This window comes from Lutra lutra, chromosome 1, assembly GCF_902655055.1.
Source record: "Lutra lutra chromosome 1, mLutLut1.2, whole genome shotgun sequence".
Classification (NCBI taxonomy): domain Eukaryota; kingdom Metazoa; phylum Chordata; class Mammalia; order Carnivora; family Mustelidae; genus Lutra; species Lutra lutra.
Window position 1 is genome coordinate 205,574,521 of NC_062278.1, and position 19,493 is coordinate 205,594,013.

At 44.7% G+C, this 19,493-nt stretch overlaps 1 protein-coding gene across 1 annotated transcript; it reads right to left on the reverse strand.

The window, feature by feature from the left end:
- Window positions 1-1,764: 1,764 nt before the first annotated feature.
- Window positions 1,765-19,033, reverse strand: FBXW12 (F-box and WD repeat domain containing 12). The gene is made up of 10 exons (XM_047739578.1): window positions 18,574-19,033; window positions 17,931-17,968; window positions 17,568-17,725; window positions 16,609-16,727; window positions 12,266-12,475; window positions 11,532-11,690; window positions 10,365-10,575; window positions 9,726-9,904; window positions 9,522-9,655; window positions 1,765-1,920 (listed from the first exon to the last, which is right to left on the reverse strand). Exons 1-10 carry the CDS (start codon window positions 18,661-18,663, stop codon window positions 1,821-1,823), a joined length of 1,398 nt encoding a protein of 465 aa, XP_047595534.1. The 5' UTR covers window positions 18,664-19,033; the 3' UTR covers window positions 1,765-1,820.
- Window positions 19,034-19,493: the final 460 nt, after the last annotated feature.

Sequence of the window (19,493 nt, forward strand, 5' to 3'; positions counted from 1 at the left end):
TTGAACAATGTTTGATGCTGTGTGTAGAAAGTTTTCTCTGCTTATCCCAGAAATGAGAGCCCAAGAGCAATTCAGTTTTATTCTAAGTTGTTCAAAAATTGCAGGCACTGTGGGATCCTGTTTACTCCTGTTTCCTCGGACAGATTGTGTTCTTTGTGCTCACGCGCGCGTAACCCACAAATCCTTGCCTCCATTCCATCTCCCACCTCCACGTCCTCCGCCACATACTCCTTTTATGGCAGAGATTCTAATCAAGAAGACAGCCTCACCGGCTTTCCTTTCCTTAGTCGCAATGGCTACATTTTTTTTGGTGGAGGTAAAATTGGTACAGGACAGGGTCCTCATTGCAGGCATAGGCTAGGGCTGCTTCTTAAATCACTTTTCTAAATGACAATGAGAAGGATCTTTAAAGAAAACACAGATCTATAAAATGTAAGTCTTTTTCTCCTGTGGTAAAAACCAAAGTATTTGGGTCAGACTCTGCAGCTGTCTGTGTGACTTGACACCTTGACTTCCCAGCCTGTGTTAGTACATACTCTCCTCGTGGACTTTGATTCGCATCTGATGATTCGCAGACATGTGACTGTCCCAGAACTGCCAGGTGCTGTGTACAGCACATCTCCTGCCAGCTTCTCCAACCTTGTCCATCTCCAGAGACCCTCCACTGACTTCCTTTATCTTCCTGGTCACAGCTTCAAGTTTATTTTGAGGAAGAGGGAATGGTGGGCATTTTAATAGCCCAGAAACCCACACTGCTCCTTGGAGAAATCTCCTACTGAGATTTCATTCTTATGAGAATAGTATGTCCCCACTCACGTCCTCTTTCTTCTGGTCCTCCCCTCCTCTCAGAGCCAGGACAGCAGACCTGTGGGTCTTAGGCTTGATGTATTAGTACTCTCTCCCTGAACTCTGAATCCTGAACCAGTGATGCAAACTAGGGGGCAGTTCTTTTTCATGTCCATTACAATGGCTGTAATGAAACATGAATTGAAACTTCCTTGTGATTTAGCTTTTGCTGTGTGTCCTATTTCCTAGTCCTCTTGGACATTTGTTATTACCATCCATATTCTGAATTGCTTCTAGCTACCATTGAGTATTGACGTCTATGTTTTTCTAATACATTTATGTTTTGCTTGCATTTTAGAGAACATGGACTAATACAGATGACCTTCACTTTTACTTTTTTTTTTTTTTTAAAGAAGACTCCACGCCCAGCATGGGGCTTGAACTCACAACCCTGAGATCAGGAGTTGCATGCTCTACCGACTGAGTCAGGCGCCCCAGATGCCTTCACTTTTAAACCTGCCTCAATCTGAAGTCGTACTTCCCCGCCTTCCCCCATATAAGCTCCTTTTGAATTGATTTGTGACCAGTTATATTTTACTCCCCTAGTATTCTATACTCTCCCTGCTAGCAAGGACAGAGGATAGGTTGCTCTGCCTTCTGTGTAGTGCATCTATTACAGTGTCTGATTTACTATAGGTGGTTAAATCATCGCTTTTTTTTTTTTTTTTTTAGATTTTTATTTTATTTATTTGACAGACAGAGATCACAAGTAGGCAGAGAGGCAGGCAGAGAGAGAGAGAGAGAGAGGGAAGCAGGCTCCCCGCCGAGCAGAGAGCCCGATGCGGGACTCGATCCCAGGACCCCGAGATCATGACCTGAGCCGAAGGCAGCGGCTTAACCCACTGAGCCACCCAGGCGCCCTAAATCATCGCTTCTTTCCTAAGATCACTAAACAGTCATTCTCGGTTTACAAACAGAATTCTCTTTACTACATTGAGAGAGATGATGTAAGGTTAATTCCATTAGTTTCCACATTACATACGCAAAGAATACATCACCAGAATGCTGGATTCACGAAGTCTCGACACCACACATACGATGCTCATGTTATCGCATATTGCTTTGGAGACATAGCTGCCAATAGGAAAAGACCAGATCATCAGTGGACAAGTGGGAAAGTAGGTATAGCCATTGTTGATACTACTAAATGTGAACCTGACACAGATACGGATATTCTTCCCAAATCAATTGGTCCTTTGATCGCTGAAGTTATTCTTAGATTTGGTTTTGACTGCACAGATCTGACACAGTTATGGTGATTATTTTTTTTAAAGATTTTATTTATTTATTTGACAGAGAATCACAAGTAGGCAGAGAGGGAGCAGAGAGGGGGAAGCAGGCTCCCTGCTGAGCAGAGAGCCTGATGCAGGGCTTGATCCCAGGACCCTGAGATCATGACCAGAGCTGAAGGCAGAGGCTTAAGCCACTGAGCCACCCAGGCTCCCCAGTTATGGTGATTATTAATTGCAAGAGTTGCGATCCCAACCTGCTTTAGATAACACTGCCAGAATTCTCAAGATAATCTAGCAAATCAGAGATATTATTTAGTAATGATGAGAGAATATTTTTAAAGGTTTTTTTTTAAATTATTATTCATTGGAGAGTGCTAGCAAGGGTATGAGCAGGGGGAGGGGAGAGGGAGAAACAGACTCCCTGCTGAGTGGCGAGCCCCATACAGGGCTCAATCCCAGGGCCCCAAGATCATGACCTGAGTGCATGTAGATGCTTAACTGACGGATACCCAGGCGCCCTGAGAGAGAATATTTTAAAATAGAATTCTGTTCCCTTTGACAATACCTGCCTCTGAGGTGGGTACTAAAAGAGGCCATGCCTCCCGCCCCAGAGGGGTGATGTAGAGATTGTGGGGCATGGCCCTGTCAACCATTCTCATCCTGTACTAATGAGGTGATACTCTGACTCCTCTTCTCCAGGAGAAACTGGGGGGTGGGTGGGTATAGTTCTGTTGACCATACCTGCCTCGCACTAACCCAAGCAAGGCTAGTGCCTTTACCCCTCTCCTGCAAAGATTGAGGTAGAGCCTTGTTGCCCATCTCCTCCCCTGCACTAAGGTGAGTAGAGGTGGCCCTCCTTCCTCTTGCCTTCAAGCACCACAGAGACAAGTAATAGCTAAAAACTCCTCAAATTTGGTAAACCTACAGAGCAAAAAAAGTTAGGTGAGATCTAAAGACTAACAATAACTTGAGATTTCCTCCTTGGATGGCCCAGCAAGAACATCTCAAATGAAAGCCCTTACTCCCCTCACTGTTCTTATCCTCCTTCTTATAACCTCAGCCATCCAGTCAAGGACACTAGATGCCAGTTCAAGCATGACTACTAAAGGTAGTGCTCCCACAGATGGTACACTGACCACCACCACCACACCAACTCCACCTACTCCTCCAGTTTCTGTATCAAGTATAGTTAGAGCCTCCACTGTCACATCTACAGAAAGCAAACCAAGCACAGTTGCAAAAACATCACCTAGAGCTACCATGAACATCACCTCACCTGTAAGTGGTAACTGGAGCACAATGGTTCCTTTTCCAAAAACACACAAGACTGAAAGTCCCTTGAAATCAGCCCGAGAAAAGTGACACTTATCTACAGAAGAACAATACTTCGAAAGACAGATCTCTCATTGGATACCATAGAAGCCAGAAGGAAATAACACATTTCCCAAATGCTGAAATAAGTTAATTACACCTGTGGAAAGACCGATCTGTGCACCATATACATAAAAATCACAAGCCAATTAGATGTTGTCATAAGAAACTCATTTCAGCTATAATGATATAAGTAGACTAGAAGTAAATAAATGGAAAACAATGTCACATACAGACATTAATCGAGAGAGCAGGAGTAGCTAAGTTAATAACAAAATAGACCTCAAAGCAAAGAAAATTGCCAAGGAGAAGGAGAGACACTACACAAACATAGGAGGGCCAACTAACCAAGACGTAATACTAAATGTATATGTACCAAGTAACGGAGCTGCAAAAATACATGAAATAAAAACTGATGGAGGGCGCCTGGGTGGCTCAGTGGGTTAAGCCGCTGCCTTCGGCTCAGGTCATGATCTCAGGGTCCTGGGATCAAGTCCCGCATCGGGCTCTCTGCTCAGCAGGGAGCCTGCTTCCTCCTCTCTCTCTCTGCCTGCCTCTCTGCCTGTGATCTCTCTGTCAAATAAATAAATAAAAATCTTAAAAAAACTGATGGAGTTTAAAGGAAAAAGACATCCACATTTATAATCAGAAAATTTAACTATCTTCTCTCATAACTCATAGAACCACTAGATCAATAGTCAGGAGGGGTATGGAGGAACTGAAACAGATAAGACGATGCCATTGGCAATTACAGAACATTCTACCCAACAAGAGCAGGGTACACATTCTTTTCAGGCACAAATCAAATATTCACCAACATATACCAATCCCTGGTCATAAAGCAAAGTTTGACAGACATAGAAGAAAAAACAATTGTGGAGTATGCTCTCTATAAGTGATTTAAACTAGAAATAAAAAAGATAGCAATAAAATATACAAACACTTGAAAAATAAACATACTTTTGAATAATCCATGGGTCTTTACTCCTGAAACTAATATTACATTATATGTTGACTAACTGGAATTTTTTAAATAGATTTTTTATTTTTTATCTGACAGACAGATCACAAGTAGGCAGAGAGGCAGGCAGAGAGAGAAGGGGATGCAGGCTCCCTACTGAGCAGAGAGCCCGATGCGGGGCTCGGTCCCAGGACCCTGGGATCATGACCTGAGCCAAAGGCAGAGGCTTTAACCCACTGAGTCACCCAGGTGTCCCTTGACTAACTGGAATTTAAATAAAAAATGGAAAATAGTCAATCCATGCGTCAAAGGGGGAAAGGGAATTTAAAAAGTATATGGAACTGGGTAAAAATGAAAATACAATCAGTTGAAATTTGTAAGTTGCAGCCAAAGCAGTGCTTAGTGAGGAATTTAGAGCATCAAATGCTAATATTTAAAAAGAGAGGTCTTGGGACACCTGGGTGACCAACTCTTGGTTTTGGCTGTGGTTGTGATCTCAGGGTTGTGGGAGGGGGCCTGTGTTGGCCTCCACACTCAGCAGGGGGTCTGCTTGAGATTCTCTCCCTCTTTTTTCCCCTCTGTGCCTCCCATAGCTCACTCACACATTCTCAAATCTTTTAAAAAAAATCTCAAAGCAATAATCTAAGTTTCTACCTCAAAAATTAGAAAAACAAAATAAACCAAAACAAAAAGGAAGAAAATTAAAGAGTAGAGATGAAACTGAGAAAAAAAATACAAAACAAAAAAGCTATTTCTTTGGGGCGCCTGGGTGGCTCAGTGGGTTAAGCCGCTGCCTTCGGCTCAGGTCATGATCTCAGGGTCCTGGGATCGAGTCCCGCATCGGGCTCTCTGCTCAGCAAGAAGCCTGCTTCCCTCTCTCTCTCTCTCTGCCTGCCTCTCCGTCTACTTGTGATCTCTCTCTGTCAAATAAACAAATAAAATCTTAAAAAAAAAAAAAGCTATTTCTTTGAAGAGATAATTAAAGTTGATAAATCTCTATTAAGACCAACAAAGAGGGGCACCTGGGTGGCTCAACTGGTTAAGCATCTGCCTTCATCTCAGGTCATGATACCTGAGTCCTGGAACTGAGCCTCACATCAAGTTCCCTGCTCAGTGGGGAGCCTGCTTCTCCCTCTGACCACCCCCTTCTTACGCTCTCTCTCTCAAATAAAACCATATATATATATATATGGTTTTATATTATATATATAGAGAGATAGATAGATAGTGTGTGTGTGTGTGTGTGTGTATAAAAGACGGACAAAGGAAAAAAAAATTACCAGTATCAGGAGTGAAGGAGTTGAAATCTACAGATATGTAAAAGACTAAAAGGAACAAGTTAGATGAAATGACTAACAAGTTAGATGAAATGACTAATTACTGGAAAATCACAAACTACCAGAATGGTACTATCATCTGAATGGTACTATAACCATTAAAGAATTCACAGTTGGAGCACCTGGGTGGCTCAGTCAGTTGAGCATCGCCTTCCACTCAGGTCTTGATCCCAGGGTCCTGGGATCCAGTCCTGAGTTGGGCTCCCTGCTTGGTGGGAAGTCTGCTTTTCCTGCTGCCCCAATCCCCTGCCTGCGCACATGTGTGCACTCTCTCTCTCACACACACATACACGCTGTCATGTATGCTCTCAAATAAATAGAATCTTTATAAAATTCTTTAAAAAAATAAAGAATTCATGGTTATGGGGCACCTGGGTGGCTCAGTCAGTTAAGCATCTGCCTTCGGCTCAGGTCATGATCCCTGGGGTCCTGGGATCGTGCACCAGGCTCCCTGCTCCACAGGAAGTTCGTTCCCCCACCCCATGCATGGGCTCTCTAATCAAAATCTTAAAAAGAAAAATCAATCACTGTAATTTGTCTTGTTAACAATTTAAAAAGGAAAAATCATATGCTCAGGAATTGGTGCAGGAAAACCATTGGCAAAATTAAACATCTATTGATGATAAAAACCCTAAGCACACAAGAACTAGAATGGGACTTCCTCAACCTAATAAATGGTAACTACAAGAACATACAGTGAATTTCATAATTGTGAAAGACGCAACACTTTCTATCAAAGTCAAGGAATCTGCTCTCCACTCCAATGTTGTTACTGGAAGGTTTTTTTGTTTTTTGTTTTTTAAAGTAAACTCTACACTCAACATGGGGCTTGAACTCATGATCCCAGGATTAAGAGCTACATGCTCTATCAACTAAGCCAACCAGGCACCCCTTGTTATTGAAAGTTCTATACAATGCAGTAAGTCAAGAACAAGGACAAAAAGACATACGGATTGGAAAACAAGGGGAAAAAAATCTGTCTGATGACATGATTGTATACATGGAAAGTCACAAAATATCTACAGACTAATAAGAGCTATTTGAATAATAGTTTAACAAGGTTGTAGGATATAAAATTAGTATTTCAAAAGCCAATCATTTCTACATACTATTAGTGAAAAATTGAAAACTGAAGATATTACTGTTACAGTAGCACTCAAACCACTAAATACTTAGATATAGTCTTACAAAATATTTGCAAAAGCTGTATCCTGAAAACTACAAAACACTTGATAAAATAAGGAAGACCTAAATAAATTGAAGAGACATAAGGTTCATGGATAGGAAGACTCAATTGTAAAGATACCATTTCCCCCGCCTAAAATTTATAGATCCAATAGAATTCCAGAGTGAACTCCAGCAGAATTTTTGTGTGTCTGAGTAGAATTCTAATTTTTTGATATATTTAATCTCTACACCCAATGTGGGGCTCAAACTCATGACCCTGATATTAAGAGTTGCATGCTCTTCTGACTGAGCCAGCCAGGAGCCCCTAATTCTATTTTTAAAATTCCCTTAAGTAATCTCTATAACCAGTGTGGGACTCAATCTCACTACCCAAGATCAAGAGACACATGCTCCAAAGACTGAGCCAGCCAGGGGCCCCCCCACCAGCAGAATTTTTGTAGACATTTACAAAATTATTCTAAAATATATGTAGGGGAAAACACACACACACACACACACACACACACACACACACACACACACAAAACAAAAAGTATGTTGAAAACAAGGGAAACAGAATAGCCAAAGTAATTTTGCAAAAGAACAAAGTGGAGGACTCACATCATCAGATTTTAAAATTTCTATGAAGTTACACTTTCAAAGTAGTGCGTTATTAGAGAAAGGATAGACACATAGGTCCTTGGGACAAAAGAATCTTGAAATTAACATATCTATGTTATATAACATTAACATATATACATATAACATTAACATATATACATATAAAATTAAAACATATATATGTTATATAACATATATAGTCAATTTTTGGCAAAGATGTAAAGGCAATTCAATGGAGAAGGAATTTTTCCCCCCACAAATGGTGTTGAATAATTAAATACCTGCATGTAAAAAGAAAAAGAAACCTTGATCTAGATCTTACCCTATATAAAATTTAATTTAAAATGGATAATAGACTTAAAAGTAAAATCTCAAACTATACAATTTTGACAAAAACAAAGGGGAAAACCTTAGTGACCTCAGATTAGGCAAAGATTTCCTAGATACACATCCAGAGCCCAATCATTTTAGAAGAAAAATTGGAGATTCAAAATTAAGAACACCCGCTCTTTGAAAGACACTGTTAGAGTAGAAAGACAAGCCACAAATTAGGAGAAAATATTTGCAAATCCTTTTCTGATAAAAAATTTATATTCCAAATATATAAAGAGCTATCAAAACTTGATATTAATAAACAACCCAACTAAAAAACATACAAAAGATTTGAACCAATGCTTCACCAAAGAAGATATGGCAAATAAGCAAATGAAAAGCTGCCTGACATTAGGGAAATACACAGTACAACTATAATGAGAGCACACTACACACCTATCAGAATGTAAAGTAGTCAAAACAAAACCGGAAAAAAACGAAGTAGAAATGAAAAGATGGACAGCCCCCAGGAAAGCATTTTGCAGTTTCTTTTAAGGTCAAACATACCATATGACCCAACAGTTCCCCTCTTAGGTAAATATGGAAACATGTTCATCCTAAGCTAGAAACAACATAAATGACCCTCAGCTGGCAAGGTGATGAACTGTGGTCCATCTCTACAATAGGGCCCTCACCGCTCAGCAACTAAAGGGAGTGAATTCCTGATACACCACAGGAGGGTGAATCTTGAAAACCACGCTCACTGAGAGAAGCAAGACACAAAGGGATACATACTATATAATTCCATTTACATAAAAGCTTAGAAAATTTAAACTAATTAATAGGGACAGAAAGCAGATCACTGGTTGCCTGGTGCTGGGGATGGAAGGAGGGACAGTCTGCAACGGCGCCTAAGAAAACTTGGGGGATGATGGAAATATTCTGCAGTTTGATTGTATTTCTGATTAAAAGACTTTGTTTTTGTCAAAACTCAAACTTTGTTGGACAACTGCATTCTATTTGGGGGAAAGACATAAAATTTCTTTGCATCGTTAAAAGAAATTAGATGGATAAAAGACATAATGCTACACAATATGGAACGTGTGATATGAAGGGGAAGTACTTAAAATTACTGAGAGGTGTCTGGGTAGCTCAGTCGGCCAAGTATCTGCCTTCGGCTCAACGTCATGATCTCAGGATCCTAGGATCGAACCCCACATCAGGCTCCCTGCTCAGTTGGAAGCCCACTTCTCCCTCTGCCTCTGCTCCTGCTCATTCTCTCTCCCAAATAAAATCTTAAAAACAAAACAAGAAGCAGCAACCCAAATGATGAACTCAAAAAAAGGTATAAACCTTGCAAATAAAGATAGGATATTGAAGATGTAGATGTTCCATATTCTGCTGTGGGCAAACTAATGGGAGCCCTTTTGGAAAGCCTTTTGAAATGTACTGCATGGGCTGTGAACATATTCCAAGAGCTAGCAATTCTTTTTGGATCTAAGTTTATTTATACATATATACATACACACACACACACACACACACACACACACACACACACACACATAATATATGTATAACTTTTTTTAAAGCCTCACTTATTAGCCCTTCATTTTTTCATATGGAAGAGTTGGAATCTTTGAGGAAAGCTGAAGTCGCAGAAGCAGGGCTTACCAGCTCGGCGCCGAGTCACTGCCCATGTGCTCCAGGTGGCAGCAGCTCTTGAGGTATGGGTAACGGCCTTCCTCTTCCCACATGTACAAATGCAGAGAGTCATCCATGGACGTGCTGAGGACGTGCACAGAATCCTACAAAGGACACCTGGGATGAGCGGCCCCGAGTCCGAGCGCCGGGCGGTGGGTGGGGGCTCGTACCTACCACCCATAAGTTGCCGATGGTCCTCTGGTGGTCCTCAAATCGTTGCAGAAGAAGGCCACTGATGGTGAAGAGGAATAAGGACGGCCCGCTCTCAAAGACGATCACATTTCCGTCTCCGACTCCCATCCACATAGGACTCTCCATGTGAGGCGGCAACAGGAAAGTTGCAACCTGGTGGGCTGTGTTCATGCAAAACATACACACATCCATGCGGGTGAACTGGGGATCCTTGAGTCCGCACAAGAGCTTTACGCAGAATACAAACACACACTCCCTTCTTCCAGGGGACCTCAGTCTGCTGAGGAAGATGAAGGGCAGGCTAGTGACAGATACAGGTCACGGACCACGATAACAGGTGCCTGGACCCCACAACAGGGGGCGGTGGGCAGTAACAGGTCAGGCACAGAGGAGGCTTTGGGATCCAGGCCCTACAGCAGGATGGGAATCTGAACAGACCTGCCCACGGGGGTGGGGGGCCTGTGGAACATAGTAGAAGTACGAGCATGGGCAGGAGAGGCCTGCAGGCTCGGGTTAAAGAAATCCCCTGCCCCCTTTCCACAGAATTATGGCTTCCAAAGAATACACGGGTGGAACGGTGGAAGGGTCTAGAAACCATGTCTCCCATGTGGCACAGCCTACCTTGGATGTCCGTTTGGTCCCCCGTCCTCTCAGCCGTTAGCTCGAAGGTGGTAAATCCGGTCTTTCTGAAAGAGCCTCTTCGATACATCACTGTTATCCTGCTTGTCCTCCTTGGGGCCCAGCAGGCCCTGCAGCACAATGAATACGGGATAGAGAGGGACAGAGGGCTTTTGCCTTCTGCCGGTTTCAGCAAGCTCTCTGTGAGGAACACCTGGGGAGAGAGTATTGCACATGCGGTCAGGTGAAGGGAGAAGTGACAGCACGTCAGGACAGGAGCGACTCCAGAAAGACCTCCTTGAAAGCCCTTGTTTTGTGGGGGCACCTGGCTGGCTCTGTCAGTAGAGCATGTGACTCCTGATCTCAGGGTCAGGAGTTCAGGCCCCACACTGGACATGGAGCCTGCTTAAAAAAAAAAAAAAAAAAAAAAAAATCCTTGTTTTGTGGCCAAAGCTTTATTCAGAATCTTAGGAAGCACTGAGTAGCCTCTGCTTGTCTCTGACATCCAAGAACTGGCTTCCTCTCCTGCCTGTCATGGTCACGCAGAGAGCAAAGCCATCAAAGCTGTTCTTCTGGTGCACTTGGAGCTACAAAATCATCTGGCCACACTGGAGCCCAGATCAAGCGGTCATTGGTTGGACAGATTTTTCCCTTCTTGGCAAACTCGTCATGGGCTGTTCGGCTTTTGCTGCCTCCTCTCAGCTCCTCGCTCTCTGGTGCGTGGTCTGCACGTGCCACATGGTAAAAATGGTGGACTCAACAGACTTTCTCAGAGGGATATCTGTAGGCTGATATGTTCTCATGTACCTCTGTACTTCTTTGTCCCTTCCAGCCAAGGTGGATAAAAGTAAAGTAAGGAAAGCTAAAAGGTTACCAAAGATCCTACTTTCTTGAGATCTCTCTCACCTTCCTCTAGCTCTTTGGCTGATTCAGGCTTCATGAGTAAACTTTTATTAACTTATTATTTTTTTGCAACCAGACCCTATCACTTCAAAGAACATTGTTTCGTGGCTCCAAAAATGGGATTCTACGTGTGATACGGCCTTTGAGAGGTAGGAGCACCATGTGTAGTCCTCCCTGAGTTCTTCAGGTTCTCCAACACATCCTAAACCCCACTTTGCTAATGCTTGACCCTCTCCTCCCAAAGTTAAAGCACAGAGCACCACTTACCACTGGCAAGATATTCTGATGTGTCCCAGATGCAAAGATCCATTTCTTGTCGGGAGAGCAGTGTAGGAGGTCAACACTGTATTTGAATGCATTGACTTTAGAGACATGCCTTAGCTCCGGCACGGTCAGTGTGTACATGTCACCTTCAGAGTTGCCTACCTAAAACCAAAGCACCACCACCACGTCAACGGAAGGAGACAGGAAATCCTAGAGCCCACAGAAGGCAGCACTGTCAGTTGCAAAACATACTACGGTTTCTTTGATCCCATAATGGAAAGGAAAAGCTACCTCAGCATTGTGAGAATGATCCCCAAAAATACAATTTCCTAAGCCCCACTCTTCTCAAGAATAGTTACTCACAGCACATCAACACTGTTCTTTTCTCACATCTTCCCAAACCCATGGCTCTCTCTCCATAATACCTGTCCAAGATCAAGTACTGTACAATACACACTTGAAAGAAGAGACATAGATAGGAATCATTCAGGGAGGCTTTTTTTTTTTTTTTCTTTTCTGGAAGAATGACTAGGGAAAACATACCTGTGGTAGATCAAAGGCCAAGATGGTAGCGGAGTTTGTATGGCCAATATATGTGGGTATGTTTGGGCTCTCAGGGTTTGTGGTAGGGAGGACTCCAAGAAGACAGACAGTAATAGGACAGTCATGGGGGCACACCTGTCAAGGCAGTGGGCATTTTGTTCTGTGGGCCCTCTCTAGGTGCAGGGCTCACTTACCATTAGGAAGGGGCCATCTTTTGTGAGACAGATTTCCAAGGAAAAACAGGCCTGTGGCATGGTGAGAGTAGCCAGGGCTTCCGCATCCTGACAATTCCACACTTTGACTGTTCCCTCCAAATCTGCAGTGAACGCAAGATGCATCTGAGGGAGGGTTGCCAGACGCATGATGCTCGACTGCTGGGCGGGGCTGGACCAGATCATAGTGCCCTAGAGAATGAGAGGACACTGGAGGTGTGCAAGGAACTCTTCACACCTACTGGGCTTTCTTTCTGCCAGTGTTTATTTGGAAGTTTCCTCCAGATCCATTTTTTGCTTCTGGCAAAAGAATAAGAAAATTCTAAACATCTTAATTATCTGAGGAGTAGTGAGCACAGAAAAGGAACATCACAGTACATTCAAGGCAAGATCTCACTGTGCGATCAATCAGCATAAAGAATGATCAGGCTTCTGAGCTCAAGTCAGTTCTGCCTCTTACTAAAGGTGTTACATTCAGCAAGTTACTTACCAGTTGTGGCTTCTTACAGGACTCTTGTATTACATTTCACAGCACATGAAATAGTCTTTTTGAACTCTTTCTGCCTAGGGATGCCAGGGTAGCTCTGTCAGTTAAACATCTGACTCTTGGTTTCAGTTCAAGTCATGATCTCAGGGTTGTGAGATTGAACCCCATGTCAGGCTTCACGCAGAACCCCATGTCAGGCTTCACGCAGAATTTGCTTGGGTTTCTGTCTCCCTCTCCCCCTACTCCAAATATATTTTTTAAAGATTTTATTTATTTATTTGACAGAGAGTGATCACAAGTAGGCAGAGAGACAGGTAGAGAGAGAGAGAGGAGGAAGCAGGTTCCCCACTGAGCAGAGAGCCCGATGCGGGACTCGATCCCAGGACCCCGAGATCATGACCTGAGCTGAAGGCAGAGGCTTTAACCCACTGAGCCACCCAGGCGCCCCCCACCCAAATAAATAATCTTAAAAAAAAAAAAAAAGAATTCTGCCTAGTCCACGGTAGGAATTCAAAGAATATCAACTCTCATAATTATTATTCCGTCATCAATCTTGTACATTGCAGATAAGACAAAAGAAAGTTTCCCTTCTCTTTAGCCTTTAAAAAATTGTTGGGGCGTCTGGGTGGCTCAGTGGGTTAAAACCTCTACCTTCGGCTCAGGTTATGATCCCAGGTCCTGGGACTGAGCCCCGCATGGGGCTCTCTGCTCAGCGGGGAGCCTGCTTCCTTTCCTCTCTCTCTGCCTGCCTCTCTGCCTACTTGTGATCTCTGTCAAATAAATAAAATCTTAAAAAAATTGTGAATTATATCAAAAAGAACACAAAAATATATGTAAAAATTAATTATTACAAATTGATCATATAACTCCCTCTAAGCCCACCAGTACTTGCTCTATTAACTTCTCCACACTCCCCAAATGTAATCACCATTTTGGTCTGTAACACTGTAACACTGTGCAAGAAGTCATCCCAAAATTGGGTGGCTTAAGATCAAAACCACAATGAGATATCATCTCACACCAGTCAGAATGGCTAAAGTCAATAACGCAATGACCAACAAGTGCCCACAAGGGTGCAGAGAGAAGGGAACCCTTGTGCCCTGTTAGTGGGAATGCAAACTGGGGCAGCTGCTGTGGAAAACAAAATCAAAAAATTAAAAATAGAACTATCACATGGTCCAGCAAGTCCTTTACTGGGTATTTAGCTGAAAAAAAAGGAAAATGTAATTTGAAAAGCTCTATGCATTCTTGAGCACCTGGGTGGCTCAGTGGGTGAAGCCTCTGCCTTTGGCTCAGGTCATGATCTCAGGATCCTGGGATCGAGTCCTGCATCGGGCTCTCTGCTCAGTGGGGAGCCTGCTACCTCCTCTCTCTCTCTGCTTGTCTCTCTGCCTACTTGTGATCTCTGGCTGTCAAATAAATAAATAAATTATTAAAAAAAAAAAGCTCTATGCATTCTTATGTTCATTGCAACATTATTTACAATAGCCAAGATATGGAAGCAACCCAAGTGTCCATCAATAGATGAATGGATAAAGACAGACAGACAGACAGACACACACACACACACACACACACACACTGAAATATTACTTGGCCATGAAAAAGAATGAAGTCTTGCCATTTGCATCAACATGGATGGATCTAGAGGGTATAATCTTAAGTGAAATAAGTCAGAGAAAGACAAATAGCATATGATTTCACTCAAATGTGGAATTTAACAAAACAGAAAAGAGATAAGCCCCCAGACAAACTCATAACTCTAGAGAACAGTTACCAGAGGGGTGGAGTGGGAGATGAGGGAAACAGGTGATGGGGATTGAGGACTGCCCTGGTCATGACAAGTACCAGGTGATGTACAGAATTGCTGAATTGCTACATTGTAGACCTGAAGCTAATCTAGTGCTGTATATTAACTACACTGGAAGCTTTTGAAATAAGCAAAATAATAATAAACCCTCTCCAAAAAATCTGGGTGGTTAAAACAGAAGTTTTTGTTCTCTCAGTTTCTGTTAGAAATTCAGGTACATGGGCTGCCTGGATGGTTCAGTTGGTTAAGTAACTATCTATGGCTCAGGTCGTGATCCTGGAGTCCCGGGAAAGAGTCCCAAATCAGGCTCCCTGCTTGGCAGGGAGACTGCTTCTCCCTCTGACCCTCTCGCATGCTCTTTCTCTCTCAATTAAATTAAATTAAATTAAAGAAATTTAGGTACAGCTTGGCTGGGTGGTTTGTGGCTAGGCGTCTCTTACGGGGTTGAAGTCATCTTCATAAGGATAAGGCTCAAGATGGTCGACTCATTCGGCCAGCAAGTTGGTGCTGGCTACCTGCAGCCCTCAGTACTTCCCCACACAGACCTATCCTGCAGGGCATTTTAAGGGTCCTCATAACACTGCGGCTGGCTCTCTAGGAGCCAGTGACTCAAGAGAGAAGAAGTGTCTTTTAGGACATAGCTTCGGAAGTTACGCACCATCATTTCTGCAATGTCCAATTGGTTACCAAGGTCAACCCGATTCAGGGTGGGAGTGGACTACCTAGGATCGTGAATATGGGACAAGGAATACGGAGGCCGTCTTCCAGATTGGCGGACACACTCCACCCTGCAGTCCCTAATAACTCACCTCTCTCCCACACACAAAGTACACTCTCCATTGCCCATGCCCCCAAATAGCTCACCGTTACAGCATCATCGTAAAATCTGGATCTCGTTGTTTAAGGAGATGAAGTTCTTTAAATTCAGTTCATGTTGATGTGAAAACCTCAGAAATATCCAAGTTGTCGGACCCCCATCCCCAACATAAAAGGATAGGACATTATAGGTATAACTTTAGGAGTCCCTTCTAGACTTTTATTTCATCATTCTCCTGCCACCTCATATATTCATAAAGGGTTTACTTGTCATAGTTCAGAAGACCCTGTGTGAAAAACGGTCATTAAATACTTTTCTAAGAGAGGAGAGAAATACAAACAGGGAAGGCCAAGAAAAATACAATAACTTGTGAACCACTTTGGGGTCTTCTGATTCCCCACCTAGTGATTCTTGCACTACATTTACTGGTCCTGATGTAGAAGACCTTTGTCTACCCTGGAAGTGACTGGAGTTGGAGACCACTTTCTGAAAAAGCCAACATAACAAATGCCAACAGTTGAGAGAGAGAAGTAGAATAGGTCATGGAAAGGCACAACTGCCCAAGTTTATCTCACAGCCGTTCCATGTTACCACTAGAAAGTAAGTCCCTGTACAAATCTATATGGAGAAACACACATAAGGGGCTCCTGGGTGGCTCAGTCAGTTAGGCGTCTGCCTTCAGCTCAGGTCATGACCCCAGGGTCCTGGGATCAGGTCCTGCATCGGGCTCCCTGCTCAATGGGGAGCCTGCTCTCCCCCTGCCTGCCTCTCCCCCTGCTCATGCATGCTGACAAATAAAATCTTTAAAAAAAAAAAAATGGGCGCCTGGGTGGCTCAGTGGGTTAAGCCTCTGCTTTTGGCTCAGGTCATGATCTCAGCATCCTAGGATTGGGCCCCACTTCGGGCTCTCTGCTTGGCAGGGAGCCTGCTTCCTCCTCTCTCTCTCTCTGCCTGCCTCTCTACCTACTTGTGATCTCTGTCAAATAAATAAAATCTTTAAAAAAAAAAAAAAGAACTACACATTAAAAAGAGTTTTCAGTGTGTCTACCATCTAAATGGAAAGGTCCCAGATTACCAGTTAGAAGACCCAATTTGAAACTCTGTCTCTCACCAATTCCAAGTACCATTCCCGTCCCCCAGCACTTGCCACCTGTGTGGAACAGGATGGACGTGACAGGGCGTTCCTTGTGCTCCTTGCTGGCCAGACTCACCTCCTGCAGGTCCCAGGCATAAAGCATGTGCTTTGATGACACTGTACAAATGACTGACTTCTCCTCTCCACCCACTGCATGGCCATATCCTGACAGATAAGCCATAGGTCCTAAGATTCCTAGAAGGAAACACAGACAATACAGGCTCACCAGATAGTTGAGGGATGAGCCAATTGAATAAAAAGGACTCTGGAAAGATAATGAAGTTTTCCTGCGCCCTCTTAGGAGAGTTTGGGAAACAATTATGGAGAAGAGGAGGAGCTAGTTCTAGAGTCATCCATACGTAGGTTCCCGCTGCAGATTGGCCTGAGGCACTGGCCGACTTATTTTTCCTCCTCCGTTTCAGTTTCCATACACGTAAAATGAGGATAAAGAGGTCTCCATTGGAGAACTGTTCTGAGTTTTATTTTTTTAATATTTTATTTCTTTGTCAGAGAGAGAGAGAGAGAGAGAGCACAAGCAGGGGGAGCAGCAGGCAAAGGGAGAAGGAGAAGCAGGCTCCCCACTGAGCAGGGAGCCCGATGTGGGGCTCAATCCTAGGACCCTGAGATCATGACCTGAGCCGAAGGCAGACGCTTAACCAACTGAGCCACCCAGGCGCCCCTCTGTTCTCAGTTTTAAAAGAGGTACTAGGAATAAAATTAATGGTAGAAGGCCTGTTATTCAGTTTTCTTTTTGTTTAAAATCTTTATTCTATGAGGAACGGAAGGCCTTTGGAGAAAAGAAGTCACAGGGCCTGATTTTAGCTCATGTAAAGATCACTCTGGTCTCTCCACGCACCATAGATGGTGGGGGCCAAGAGAAGATTGAGGGAGACCTTGACCGTGACCACAGCAACTCAGTCCTACTAAGCCTTCATTTTCTTTGTCTTCACTGAATGAAGACACAGGGGGAGAAAAGGATAGTGTGTTTCTTAAGACCAGATTGTCATGTTCCTTTAGGGGACCCTATCCCCGTACCGAGGTTCCCACTTGCTTCTCTGAAGATAAAGTCCTCTGGCTTCACCCTCGCCATACGGTGCTCCAGCTTTGTTTGTCTGAGGAAGAACTGCTTCCAGGTCTGTGAGCCCGGGCACGGGGAGAAGCTGCAGAAGCTCCATTTCCTCAGACACAGGTTTCTGGAAACAGAGTCATCAGCCCCTGAGGCAGCCCCCTTTAGCTACCTTCTCAGTAGCGCGGGTCTCATGAACCCTTTCCTCACTCTAAGCCTCACTTGTGCCTCTCCCAGAGCAGCCCCACGCAGGCCGCCTTGGTACACACTCGGATGTCCTCTCCCTCCCAGGAGACACCCCTGCCTTCCCGCCTTACCCTTCCCTGGCTCACCTCCATAGCTGGTCATTCTCTGCAAGCCTGTTCCAGCACTGAGTGGGAGAAAGGAAGAGGTAAGCAGGTGGTCAGTACCCAAAGGCTGGCTCTTCCTCTGCTCTCCTCTGTTCTGGAAGCCAGGCCCTCATCTCAGTGGTAAACCAGCCACCAACCCGGCTCTCAAAGCCCGCCCAGTCTGGGGGGACCAGGACACGGTAACCACAGAGGCCCATCGCAGCGAAGACAGGTGCTTGGAATTCTTGTGGGAGAAACACTGGGTTTCCCGGGGCTTCAAATGGACCATTTGACCCGCGCAGCGACACCTGGATATTCGTCTGTCCTTTTCGTTATAAACGTGAGGCCCTCAGAGCGAAGGAGCCTAACCCCCCAAAACCCAGTGCATCCCTCCACTCTTCGGCGAGCTGGCGCTCCACCTGGTCGAGAGAGGCAGCTGAAATCCGGGCACTGGGTCTGTGGGAGCTGAAGGAAGGGGCCGGAACAGGGTAGACGTAAGCAAGGAGGGAGGCTGCGTGGGCCCAAGGCTGGGGTCCCGAGATGCCAGCGCTGAGGGGCTGCGGTGAAGGGGGTCTGTGTGACGACTCGTGGAAGGGGGGTCGGGGGGAGGGGGCCCAACAGAGAGTGGCTTGTGGAGAGCATTTACCCTGTTCACTCGGGAAGCCTGGAGCAAGCTGAATGCGTCCAGGAAGGAGAAGATTTTCAAGAGTGGCACATCAGGCACGGAGACCGCCATCTTGCACGGCCTGAACCTCCATCTGGTCTCCTCTCTGGCTGCTCTGAATTTAAAGTCTTGGCCCAAGTCTGCAGCACTCGGGAGGATCCCCACCCGGAGCTCATCCGGCTCCGACAGAAACAGGCTGCAGGTGGGCACGCTTCGGCCTCTGACCCCGGGCCAGATCCACGCCACTGAGGGCACCGCCCCCCAGCACCTACTTGTTAGTGTCCATTGTTTAAACCTGTTCCATGGGACCTTCTTTGGTGCTGGGAACCGAAAGTGCAGAGTCTGGGGCCGCTCAGGGGCTGATGAACTTGTCAGAAATTTAGGAGTTTTCGACGGACACACTCACATGCACCAAATTCAAGTCTCTGTGTGACACCCTTTAAGTTCCAAATCACCAGGGCAGGGAATCAGCTTGGCACTTTTTTTTTTTTTTTAAAGATTTTATTTATTTATTAAAAAGAGAGCACAAGCAGGGGGAGCAGCAGCAGGAGAGGGAGAAGCAGGCTTCCCGCTGAGCAGGGAGCCCAATGTGGACTGGATACCAGAACCCCGAGATCATGACCTGAACCAAAGGCAGACACTTAACCGACTGAGCCACCCAGGCTTGGCATGTTTATCTGTCTATTTTGGGACACGGAATCTGCCATCAGGGCCTATCTTCTAGCACCAGCACAGCCCTGGGTTTCCACCTTTGCACATTCCACTTCCCGGTGGGAGGAAAAAGCACGGGCCACAGAGACTTTTCCACAGAGGCCCTGCTAAGGGCACAGGGACCATCAGAGATGGCTCCCACAGGTGGTACCTTTCTCTTGTGACCCAATTCTTTTCTTCTAAGAACTTGA